Here is a 13,230-nt window from a genome sequence, read left to right on the forward strand (position 1 = left end):
TAAAAAGCACTTGTGTAAAAGAAAACAGCCTAGATGATACAAAACCATTCTAGTACTAAACTCATGCCTTCTTTTGCTTGATATTAGAGGCTGATGCTCAGGTGGGTATTCTGTTTGTGACTAACGGAACTGCTGTAATTAGAAATTTGTATTTTATGTGTTGATGAATACTTCTTAGCTCACTAAAACTCTCTGTAACCTGTAGTATTTGAAATAGTAGTGTCATGCTTCTGGGGGAGCTGCAGTGTTAAAACTGCTTATGTTAGTTTATAGATCCAGGTACTAGTTTGTTATGTGCAGACTCCATGACCAGACTTTCACATACTAAGCAAATTCTTGTGATTAAACACAGTGTGTTTATATCATATTGGTTGTAGACACTAAGTTCTTTTATAGCTATTTCTCTTTCTAAGAAGAAAACTATGAATTGAGCACAAGAATTTGCTACAGTGGGGCCAGTGTTGAAAGCATCTGCAGTCCAAGGGTATGAGACCTGTAAAGTACAAATGTAGCTAGAAGATTGATATGGGTTCAATCAGTCATTTACTACAAAAACATTCAAACACTGAATATTTTCAAACTGTAGAAGCCCTCTTCTTTGCTGAAATGCAAACCAGCATTTGTGCCATTAAAAGTAAGCTTTTTAAAGACTTTTCATGTGAGGTGAAGCTATGTGTATTACAGTAGGTAGATTGTAAATGACAGTTTAATTCCTTCCTTCCCCTGGCCGTTATTAAACCAGCTGTTCAGTGTATTTGGCAGTGTTTCTATGGTTACCATCAAGAATGCATCTTCACTAAAAAAGGTGCATTTTAAGTACAGGTGAAATGCTAAAGCTGGAACCTGTATGCAATGCCAAGATGACAGCATAGGCAATGAGTTGGACAAATTTAAATAGAAATGTCAAGGAGAAACACTATCATTCTTCCTTAAAAAATGCTAATTTTAATGTTAATGAAAAATGCACACCTCCTAACTGCATTGATCTTCTGGAAGATCACCCTGTCTGTGCTCATACTGAATTTTTTTTCTGACATATAAAAAGCAAAGTTGTGCAGGCACCCCTGTACTGGGAAGCTGCTGAGTTAGGGTGGGTGCTCTGGGCAGATCAGTGGGTCAGCTCTGACCTGCACAGTAGTGAACAGCAGGTGCGGTGGCCAGCTTTGAAGGTGAACTGGGGTGAGGAACCATTTGGACCTTTTGACCATCTGCTTGTTGTCTGAGCTGTGTCAGACAATGACAGCTGGCTCATCCTAGGTTATTTGCTGAAGAAATAGTGCCATCATTTAAAGTTTGTTAGGGTGTTTGGTTTCAAGGGCTTAGGTAAAACCGCCGGCAACTGTTGATTTGATTCCTCTTGCCATGTTCTAAAGTTGTTTGTTTATTTCATGAACAATTATATAATATTAGGAGCTATTTAAGTATGCATACCTATGCAATCCAGACTTTGTTGCTGAAGTTAGTGCATCCTGATTTTTGTCTTTGCAGCACTTGACCAAATGTGGAAAACGTTTGGTTTACCTACAAATGCCTACAAATGTAGGGCTGATTTTTGTTCTGCTTATGGGAGAACCCTGTGCAAAGCAGATTTTCAAAGTACTCAGATGGAGATGTGTGTGGAAATCCTGTTGGGTTTACCAGTATGAAATTTTCCCATTCAAAAATTCTTTCGGTGAGTGAGCTTACTTTGGTGCTGGATGCTGTAGTAAGATTAGGACTGAACACAGGGTCATGAATATCATAAAAACATGTATTTTAAAAAATCACTACATATGGATTCCAGTCTCCTGCCTTCAAATGTTGAGAAACAGCAGTTAACCCCCTCATGGAATAGGGTGCACCTCTACAAAAATAAGAACAACAAAATCCCATGAGAAATTTTGCCATTGCTAGAGGACAGGGGAGAGAGTCCTATCCTTCATTAGTGCATTTGCACTTTCTGGGCAAATAGGCACAAAGTGAAGAGCAAGACTTCTTGGAAGTTCCTGCCCTACCATGTACAGTGAGTGAGGAAGTATGAAGCAGGTGAAAGAGCTGGCAGTCATGATTTTGCCTTCAATAGTTCTAGTTCTCCCCATACATTCAGTGCTCCAAACCATGGTAATGATTTCTGCTAGCCCCTGAGTACACATTGTTCTGCAGCAAAACATCTGTGAATTCCAGCATGGCTGTGCTGACCTGCCTTGCAGCAGAGCTGTTCCCAGACCACAACCTGCAGTGGCAGTTGATGACATGCATCCAGAATTGCAGGTTCTGCCTGAAATCTGTATCCAGATGATATCCAGGCAGCAGGCACTCTGTATGTCATGCTTTTGATTTATAAGGGGTGGGATCTGCAATCAGTTATGCCCATATGGATCTAGTAAAAAAAAATGAGATTGCCAAGGTGTGAATGAGGCTGGCTGTTAATGCTTCTTCCAGTGCGTAATTACAGGATTGTTCACCTGTGAAGCAGAATTGATTCCAGCTCTCTCTCATGCAGAATAAGGAATTAACCAGGGATAAAATCTTCAAAGCACTGCAGTGATATAAATATTAATTTGAAAAATGGAAATTAAATGTTTTTAAAGGCAGCAGATATTCATTTATATGGTGAGTCAAGCTGCAAGAAATATGTCCCTTTTCTTGAAGTTGACCCACTCTTTGTGGTCCCCCGTTGGGAGCTTTGGTAAAACATTCCTTGCAGAGGACCTGTCTCATTATTCCCTTTTCATTGTCAATGTTTATAGAAACTGTTTTTCATAATGGAAGAACATATTCTGTACTAAAGCAACCTGATTGTCTTTTAAGTTCTCTGAAGCCTTGAATTGCAAGCTGCAAATGATTGTGGCAATAACAATAATAAACTCCAATTGTAATTACAAAATGAGGAAGAAAGGAAAACCATGGTTTATATTCAGGTGGTTACTTAGTGAGACATGCCTCTGTTGAGTTTTGCACACTGAACCTGTGATTTTGACAGTTCCTGCTCCTTGAACTTTCCTCCATGTTTCTGCCTTTGCAGTGCAGTACTCAGGCACCTCCTGCACCATGCTGCAGCAGATGGAATGCACCCAGCCAGCCTGCTCTCAGGTGTGCTGGCAGCTGCTTTTGGCCCAAGTGGTCCTGACTGTCCATTTCAGTCACAGTCTGCTGTTTTACCTAATCATACAGAAAGCGAAATCCCAAACGCTGCTTTCTTCCACAGCTTCTTTCCCATCATGTGGTGCCATAATAGAGCCCAATGAGGCATGTTCACTAACATATGGCTGAGCTATCTCAAATGTCTCTATAGATTATGTATCACCAGATGCAAAGCTAATGCCCCGTCCTACAAATGCTGAAATAAAAAGAATGCACATAGTTAAAAGTCAAAATGGGTTATTAAATTTCTGCATACTACAGTTTTTGAGGTTGGAGGGAACCATATGGAAAATACATACTTTTTACTTGGATTCTGCCCTTGTTCTTATGGTGTCCCTGGTCCTGCAAAAGGGAGCTGAGTTGGCAAGATGTACTTGCCTGTTCCCCTTTTTCCCTATGCACAGCAAAAGAATGAAGGAAAACAAAGTCTTTTATTAATTTTCTTTTTGCTTTCTGTGACTGAACTGGCATGGAGCATGCTGCAATGTGTCTAGGTCAGCAGAGAAGGAGCTTTGGTTCTGAAATATTTCTGTTCAACAGGTCTTCAGAGCTCCTGGAGTGGAGCTCTGTTTGCTCCACCCTTTCATAAAGGATGTTCTGAAGTTTTTAGTTACTGCTTTGAGAGTGAGATTTTCAGTTTGATCATTTTCTGTAGAAGTTTTCTAGTTCCCACATTCCTCTTGAAGTATCTAAAATCAGAAGGACATATTTATATCCTTGTCAATAGAAAATATCTAGTTGGAACATTAGTAACATATAGTCCATTTGATTGGTTTAAATTAATTGGACAGAAATTATGTTAAAAATCCATGTGTATATGTTTATCCTTTGGAGAAAAATAGTTAAACCCATTTTTCCTTCAAGCTATAATTGCTCAGATTACCTCAGGAAATACCAAAAGTTTATGTCCTTGAAGGACTACTTTGTTGAGCTGCTGAAGTAATCATAAAACTCAACCATCAGAAGAAAAAAAAATTTTAAAAGCCAAAATAAGGTTGTTTCTTAGAATTGCATCAGTTGTTAGCAAAGAAGCTGAATCAGTACTGAATCCTGAATCTATCTGTATGTATCACTGTTGAGCTTTTAGTGTGATTTGTCACACTGGAATAAACTTCCCTTTTTGTTAGTGAAAAGTGTTTTCCCATGGTCCTGAAGACCCTTTTACTTCATTTTAAGCATGTCAAGACACAGTTTTTATAGTGTCCTAGCAGTATATTTGGAAAGTATACTGCATGCACATTTGAATATTTATAAGAATTTTATTTATTTTCCATTACTCTGCTTAAAAATGGATTGTAGAAAGTTCACCCTAAATTCTGAGAAGATATATTCTCAATGAATCATCCATTGATTCTCCTAAGGCACTTTGAGCTAACTCTAGTTTTACCCTGTCTAACCACTAAGTGTCCAACTTGAATGGCAGACATCATCCCTACTAAACTTGTCTTGACAGCCAGGAGATTATAAAGGTAGCCCAAAGTTTAAAGGTTTGGTTTTACTGAACTGCCAGAGGTTCTGTGTCTTCACCAGCTTCTACGAAAAGCTAGGTGATTTCTTAAAAAATATCTATAGGTATGTAAAAGGTTGTCCCTGTTAGTTGAGTTACTTGAGTTTACTGCAATTTTACTACTTAACACACTGTGATTCTAGCATTTAGTGTGTATTTAGTTAAACATACTCATTGCTAAGAAAAATTTTCCTGCATTTGGTCACCTTTCATCTTCATTTTCATGTTGAAAATTTTACTTCACAAATGGATTATCCTGAGGAATGTACTTCCAAAGCGCTATATTTTGGGACTGAACATTGTATTTTCTTTTCAAATAATTACTTCATAAAGTTCATATAAAATGTAATTGTTAGCAGCTTGCAAATTCAGTGGACCTTAGAATTCACTATTAAGGGGTATTTTGACAGAAACTTGTGATCAGACTGCAGGTGATTTCTTTCCAGATACTTTCCACAGAGATCCCTACTCCTAAGAAGTATATTTTGGAGCTTTGACTCCTTTTGTGTGTATATTTTATTTAATGAGTTACTTAGACAAAATGTTTCTACAGCCTGTTTGAAATAACATTAACTTTACCATTTGTAGAGATAAATTAATCTTCTGAAACAGTACTTGTTTTCCACCCTGATGCATTTCCAAATTGGTATCGACTAGTAGTAGTAGTAAAATTTAGCATTGTTAAAGATTTAACTAAATCTAAAATTAGATTTTCTAAAATGTTTCTAAATTAGAATTCTGTTTTTAAACAGAACTTGCTGTCTTTCAGTGGCTTGGTGAATGGTAAAGATCACATAGTTTGAAAAGAACTTGGCTCTCAAAAATTGAATTGGGAGTGCTGATTTTTTTCCACATGGTCTGACCTTCTCTTAGAGTAGCGATACATGTTGAAACTCTTTTGACAGCCTGCTGAATTTTATCTTACATCTCTCTTAAGTGCTATTTTATTTCTGTGTACTCTCAGGAATTATTTACCTGACCTCAGCTCTTGGCCACCTGGCACATTCTGCACTCTTCCTGACTGTTTCTGCACGGGATGGGGGTGGCCTTCCCTCTGCCAGCAATGCAGCTGTCAAAGTAAACATCCTTCAGACTGTTTTGGTCCCTGCCATATTTGAGAGATCCCGGTATAGCTTTTCTGTTCCAGAAGATGCACCTGAAGACAGTGTGATTGGCACTGTAAAGGCCAGAGAGCCTCCAAGTAAGTAATTCTTAGTCAGAGATTATGTTGTATTTTCGTTGTGACCATTAACTGGAAATAGCTGTTGATTTTTTTTTCCCGTGAACCTCTCTGTTATTCATTCAGTCTGTCAAGCATTAAATAGAATTTACCTTTGGTATTTACAGCAGCTGGTGTAATGGCTGGTTTATCAGGATGCTCTTTAGAACAGTTGGAGATTTTTGGTACTCTCCTTGGTGGTACATGGAGATTGGCAATGGCCTCCATTTTCTTCCTGATGGATTTCTGCAATTGTAAATGAGGAGATAGGAAGCATGCTGTGAAAGTTTAAGTAAGTGTGACAGTCTGGCTCAAGTTAAAGCATTAACCATGCAAGGCATATCTCAGAGCAATACTTAAAATCAGAGAGTATTCAGAAGTTTCAGAGGATCTGCAAGAAGTGCTTCTGGCCACCCCTCAAAAAACCAAACCAGAACCAACCGACCAAACAAAACCCCACATTGTCTCAAGTTAAGTGGAGAAGTCCAGATGAATGTTTGCAGGACCTTTGGAAAATATATTTAATCCATCTGGTTTTGTTATCATTTGTAAATGGAAATGGATTAGCTCCTGACAGTCCTTGGTCATAAAGAACCCTGTCCAGAGAGCCATACATATTTGGTTCCTATGCAGAGCAGTGGGATCTGTGAGTCCACATAACAGCCTGATGATGCATCTGTAAGTGTAAGGTGGTAGATGGCAAGGTTTCATACAAGCTTCATTAGTCAGGTCCTCCCATTTCCTTCTTTTGGGAAGAACAGTCCTCAGGGTGGAGATAGCACCCACTGTGTGGCCTTGGTAGAAAGCCTGAATCTTTAGACAGCTTGTTCTTAAGCTAGCATCTGATGTATAAATGTTACAACAATGGTCACCCATGAACAGTAAGTTTATTAAAATACATTTTTTTTCAGAGAACTGCCACCTGTTTCATTCCTTGCTATAATGAATGCCTGTGTGTAGTGAAATTGCTCCCACAAGACTAATTTATAGGCATGTTTTTTCTGTATTTTAGATCAGGGAGAAACAAGAGGCTATTATGTGATTTTTCTCTGTGGAGTTTTATAATACCAGTGTGATGAAAATCGAAGACCGCAGAAGTGAACAAACTGTATAGATTCATATTTTACTGAAGGGGCTCCAGGGATGGGAAGAAGGGACCATAAAAAGCCCAAGAATGTCAAACATCTGTGCAGCTTACATTTATTCCATTGAATTTAACAGCATGCATTCTCCCCAGATGTTCTTGCCAATGTTTATGTTATCACTTCCATTTTTTTGGTTACACTTCTTGTTGTTGTTTCCATTTCTAGATTCACTAGAAGTGGTTTCTTACAGAATTTGCTCCGGTGATCCGCATGGGAAGTTCTCTATCGACCCCCAGTTTGGCATTATCCGCACCAAGAAACAGCTTGACCACGAAGCTCAGTCTGTTGTGGTGCTCACTGTTCAGTCACAGCTGGGTGACTCCCCCATCTACAGCAGCACTCAAGTCAACATATCTGTGACAGACATCAATGACAACCCTCCAGTGTTTCTTACCAAATCTGATAAAGTAACCATCTCACATACCCAGCCTCCTGGCACTGCTGTCTACATTGCTCATGCAGAAGACAAAGACAGTGGCCTAAATGGGGCAGTCAAATACAGCATTGCAAGCAAGCAGTCAGATGCATTTAGCATTGATCCAAGTCTCGGAGTGGTAAACCTTACCAGGACAGTGTTTGCGGAAAAGCAGCAGGAATATATTCTACATATAGCAGCCAAAGACTGTGGAAGTCCTCCTCTGACTTCTTTGTTGATGTTGACAGTGGTTATTGAAGAGCAGAAGATGGGCCCTACTTTGGTTTTCCAAAGCTTGGTGTATCAAGTAGAAGTCAGTGAAGCTACTTCTCCAGGTGCCCAAATCCTTCAGGTTCAAGCCCACTCACTTGATCCACACAGCATTACCTCCAGCCTGATGTATTCCTTAGAGCCTAGCACTGATTCTGTTGCGTTTGGAATCAGCTCTGATACTGGCTGGATTTATCTTCGGAAACATTTGAACTATGAATGCGCACAGATGCTGAGTTTTAGAGCCTTGGTCAGCATGTCTGAGGACGAAAACCTTAGGCAAAATGCAAGTACCTCTATAACAGTTAATGTCCTGGATGAAAATGATCATTCTCCCATGTTTTTGCGTGAGAGCTACTTCTTCGAAATTGAGGAAAATCTGATTCCCAGTGGTGTGGTTGGCACGGTTACAGCTGTTGACAAAGACTCGGGAAGAAATGGACAGCTTTCCTATTTCCTCTTGTCTGATGGAAAGTATTTCAAGATGAATTCCAACACAGGTAGCATTTTATGATTTGTAATCTGCCTAATATTGCTTTTGGAAAGCAGCCTTCCCTAAGGGTACGGAAGTAAAGTATAAAGCTTCCAGAAATTGCTGTGAATCTTTTGGGTTGATATATGAACATTTTAACTTAGAGTGTCACAATTTGGGGAATGAAATAAATCCAATATATTTTCATGAAGAATGAACTAGCTCTTGGGATTTTTTTTTTTCATTACTTTGTTCAGGTCACTTGGTCATAAGTTTTGGTGTTTGGCTGAAACAAATTAAAAGGAAAAGTTTTAAGTTATAGCTTCAATAGTTCATGTGAGAAAAATTTTTGCCTGTGATCAAGTAGAGTTGAAAAGTACAAATCAGCCATAACTATAAAGGTACTTATGAAGTTAGACAAAGTGATTTAAAATACTTGTGAATGCTTCTGTAACTGATGTCAAAACTGAGTTCATGTTGTACACGGCATCAAAGAAGTCAAATTGGCTGAGAGAAATTTTTCACAGCATAGGGTGTACTCTGCAGTGAATCCCAAATGCCTCAAGTAATAGGGGTTATGTCTACACAGTATAACACCAGAGATCAGAGCATGGAGAGCCTAAAGGAAGAGAATCCTTCAAGGGATACAGGCACCGTAAATAATCCAGTTTAGCAAAATTCCATGTAGGAAGCAATGATCTGCTGTTTAAAATTCCTATTTCCAGATGTCCAGTCCCCATGGGGAGTGAATAGGCTTTCCCAGAATTTCTCTGTATGAAATTCCTAAATAAAAGCAGCTTTTGAGTACATTTATGGAACTTTATGGGCAAACAGATTACTAGGAGTTAACCAAGAAGGTTTTAAAAAACTATGTGGTTACCTGTGTGATGAGCTTTGGTCAACCGCAAATCTCCGCCTATATTGGGTATGGCTAAGCAGACAGGGAGAATATTGGTCAGATTTATTTGCTGGGTTTACCAGAATGTGTGGGAGACATAAGGGCTTATGATTAATGTACATAATTAATAAAGGCTCCTTGTCAGCACTTAAACCCCTATGCTCATGTGTTATCTGTCCTGGAGTGTGGTGAAGGCCAGATGGATTTCTTTGGAAGGTCAGCACTTTGGTTCATACTGTTTTATACCTTTGCTCTGGGGCACCCAGTGTACAGTAAAACAGGTCAATAGGGCACTAAAGTACACATGCAAAACTGTGATTGACAGAATGCTTCTGCAGGATGGGGTTTGGAAAGCTGAGGTTTTCATGTCAGTGATCAGGTGTATCAGAGGGCATGTATTGTTATTTCACATTAAATTAAATGCATAATTGCATGCACCGAGTGCTAGCACACAATAAATGCCTAACTCCATTTCTCCCCCCTTTTCTTTGGCTGTCAGGCGAAATCATAAACTGGGCGGCGCTGGACCGCGAGGAGCAGGCACACCACGAGCTGCGGGTGCTGGCGACGGACGCGGGGCAGCCCCAGCGCAGCGCCACAGCCACCGTGCACATCGCCGTGCACGACCGCAATGACCACGCGCCGCGCTTCCTGCAGGGGGCGCTGCGCCGACAGGTGGGGCGGGGCACTGCACTGCGCTTCCTGCAGGGGGTACTGCACCAACAGGTGGGGCGGGGCACCGTGCAGTGCTTCCCGCAGGGGACGCTGCGCCGCCAGGGGGGGGGGGCACTGCACTGCCCTTCCCATAAAGGGGCGCTATGCCGACAGGTGGGGCGGGGCACCGTGCTTCCCACAGGGGGCGCTGTGCCAACAGGTGGGGTGGGACACCGTGCAGCACCGCCCTGTGGCCACACTGCTCACTGCAGGTCCTTCCGAACTGGGGAGCTGCACACAGCCAGATCTGAAGAATTGCACAAGACTAACTCTGTTCACGTGTGCGCTGGAATTCCTTTTGGTTTCTGACCTCTGACCATAGTAAAGATGTTCGAGTTAGTGCTCTATGCAGACTGTGACAGAGGATTGCTAGAACTCTGTTGTTTAACCATCTCCTGAAATGCTCATTGAACACTAAATATTACTGAAATGGAAAGTAGTGCAGCAGCTAAACTCTTGTGTTATGGCAAGGGATTTGTTTTAAGATGGGTTTATCCACGTATAATTTCAAATCATTTATGAACTGCTTGGTGACAGGTTTTGGAAGGGCAGCCATCAGGGACACTTGTTGCCACCATCTTTGCAAAAGACTTCGATTCTGGAAACAACGGTGTTGTATTATATTCAATAGAATCAGGTAAGAATTTCAAGGGTTAATTAATACAAAAAGGTACATTAAAATAACTAGCATTTTAGAAAAGCCATGTATCATGCAAGATTTTATGTTTATTTTGTGTCAGGTAGAATAAAGCTGCCTTTGTAAATAGGAATCAGCACCACCATGTGTCTTATGAAGTATTTAATGAAGCGCAAGCAGCTGCCTTTCCTTCCTTTGCTCTCTGTCCCATCTTTCATGTGGTTTGGTTGCTTCTGTCGCTGGCCAGAGAGTGTTCAAACAGCTCTCAGAAAGGACTAGGACCATGATCTTTTACTGTACAGTTTAGTATTTCAGTCAGTTTAACATCTTAAAGGAAAAATTAACTCCCTTTTCCCATGACCAGTTGAAAATTTTCCTGCTAAAATAACAGTTTGTGACAGTCTGAGACAGGGATCAGAGGGATCAGCAGATAATCTGGGCAAACAATGAGGTTTGTGGGTTTTAGTTCAGGTTTCACCCTTTGTTTAATGTCAGTGTGTTAACCTGACATAGTGTGGCCCCTTAAAAACACTTCTCTTTAGTTTTCCCCATAATTCCTACATGTAATAGTTCACTTCTGGGGTAAGTGGTAGGATCCAGTTTTGTTTGCAGTGAAATTAATAACAGAGCAGTCCCAAGTTAGAACATGAGTGGGACTGGGGCATTAATACTGGTAGGAGACATAGATGTGATGTCTGTATTTGCTGCGTACCACTTGCTATGCTTCCATAAAAGTGAGAACTCCATCGATAACCAGGAAGAAAAACAGGTCTTTTCTTCCTGCTTTCGTTCACTATTGCTTCAAAACAGTAAGAGTTCCCAGGAACAGGAGTATTGCTTTTTTGTTTGGTTTCTGTTCTATTCTACCAGTTTTATGTAATCAATACTTTTTAAGCTTGGGATTTGTAATCTATGGTAAGTTGCATATAGATCTTACAGTTTCATCAGAGCAAGAAAACATAATTCCCTTAATTTGAATATAAATGACTGCCTGTTCCAGAGGGAATTGGATGGTATCTTAGACTTCTGCATAGTGAGTAAGAATATTTTGCACAAAAAAGTTCCCCCTTTTGAAAAAGGGAACGACTAATGTGCAACCCTTTGTTTGAAGAGTGATAGCCAGGCAATACAGTAAGTGTTTTTCAGGGGTCTCTGCCTGTTCATGTATCTAACTATATCCCCTTCCTTCAAACAGCACATTGGATTTTCTTACTGGCTTCACTGTAGAGCCCCCAGAGGGGAATAAGTAAGAGTTCAAATTATAAAAATGACTAGCAACACAAAATATGACTAGTCTTGCAAAAGCCGTCTCTGGAAAGAACAAAAACATAAAAACAGCAGCAAACACACCCCCATCTCCCCCCATTTCAAATGCAAAAAAACCACTAAAAATCCCTCCCAGCCTTGGAACTAGATGTTTTCCTGATAAACAAATCCAGAAACAGCTGAGCTTCTCTGATACTAATTTTTGTTGTTGTTAGTTGGCTCACAGCCTTTAACATCTGGTCTTCTGTTTCTTGGTGAAGTTTTTGCCTGGTTTATATTTAAAATAGTACTTTCTTGTTCTGGGACACTGTTCGGTACTTAAATATGAAGAAGAAACATGATCTGATTTACAGCTATATTTGTTAAACAGAGAGACAGCAGGTTAGTTGGAGAACTCCATGCAGACCAGTGCTCTATTCTTCAGTCATGAGGCTGCCACAAGATGGAGAGCTGCAAGTGTCAGTGTCAGCTGTGAAGCTTGTAAATGTTGCTGGGTAATTTTTAATGTTCTTGAGATCATAAAGAAATTTCAAGATAGGAGCAATATATTAAGCTATTAGGAATGTTAATGACAAATGCCAACAAAATATATGAGGGCAAATCTGTAAAAGAACTATGAGGTTTACACACTAGATGAATTTTAGGTCACAGGGAAGTGTTTCCTTCAAAATGCCCCTTCCTCTTCCTAGAAAATCAAAGCAAACCATCCTTTAAAAATGTATATGCATGGAAGTGGGTGGTCTCATGACCCTACTTCCACTTCTGTGCTATCACTAATTCAGAGGGATTTAATCCCAGTTGTGTGTACTGTTTATTCCTTAGTGATGCTGGCAGTCGGAAAGTGATTTGCCTGGTCTGCTTATTACTGTCAATAGGATATAGTATAGCATTTATAACAGAAATTGGTATTTATAGGGCATGTGGAACTACTGCTTTGTGTGTTAAGTCTAGCATTGACAGAGGCTTTTGCAGTTATATTTGGAGCAATTACGTGAATGCAACATTAGCCCTTGACTACACAAGTGCCAAGAAAAGCCTAGTTACACTGCTAACATGGACAAATTGGGAAGTGCTGTCCATGTGTCTGTGAAGTCCTTGTTCTCCAGAATGGCTTGCAAGCAGTGTGTAGGGAGCATTTATAGACTTGCAAAGGGCTACATTTCTGCACAAGCCCTGATCATGTTCAGGTTCTTTGGGAACCATGGCCTTGCCTTCCTCCTTTATGTTAAAGGGAACAACTTTTCCATCATCTCAAAGGAGAAGGACATGGTCAGGGCACTAAGTATTTTAACGCCTAGGAAAGGAACAGTTGTTCAGGAAATTAGGTGAAAATACGTAGCTAACTATGACTGTGTGCTGAGGTCACTAATCTCTGAGAAATCTCTAGTGTTATTTTCTGTCTGCTTTCTGGGCCATTTTGCCTAAATGACAGTTTCTGTAAGGCCTGAATGTTCAGCCAGCCAAAGTTCACAGTAACACATTGCTTGGTGTTTCTGAGGGCACCACTGGTTTTTTCTTTTTGGTTCTAAACTACAATTTCTCTGATCATCTCTGAAAGCACAGA

General features: G+C 40.2%; 1 protein-coding gene across 1 annotated transcript in view; it reads left to right on the forward strand.

Annotated features, from left to right (window-relative positions):
* The window catches only part of DCHS2 (dachsous cadherin-related 2), a 61,895-nt gene that overhangs the window by 14,048 nt on the left and 34,617 nt on the right, over nt 1–13,230 (forward strand). Inside the window, exons 3-6 of the mRNA XM_031055180.1 lie at nt 5,595–5,831; nt 7,160–8,179; nt 9,549–9,724; nt 10,301–10,400. Of these exons, the coding sequence (XP_030911040.1) occupies nt 5,595–5,831; nt 7,160–8,179; nt 9,549–9,724; nt 10,301–10,400 (1,533 nt within the window). The remainder of the gene's footprint in view (nt 1–5,594; nt 5,832–7,159; nt 8,180–9,548; nt 9,725–10,300; nt 10,401–13,230) is intronic.

This window comes from Geospiza fortis, unplaced genomic scaffold, assembly GCF_000277835.1.
Source record: "Geospiza fortis unplaced genomic scaffold, GeoFor_1.0 scaffold40, whole genome shotgun sequence".
Lineage (NCBI taxonomy): Eukaryota > Metazoa > Chordata > Aves > Passeriformes > Thraupidae > Geospiza > Geospiza fortis.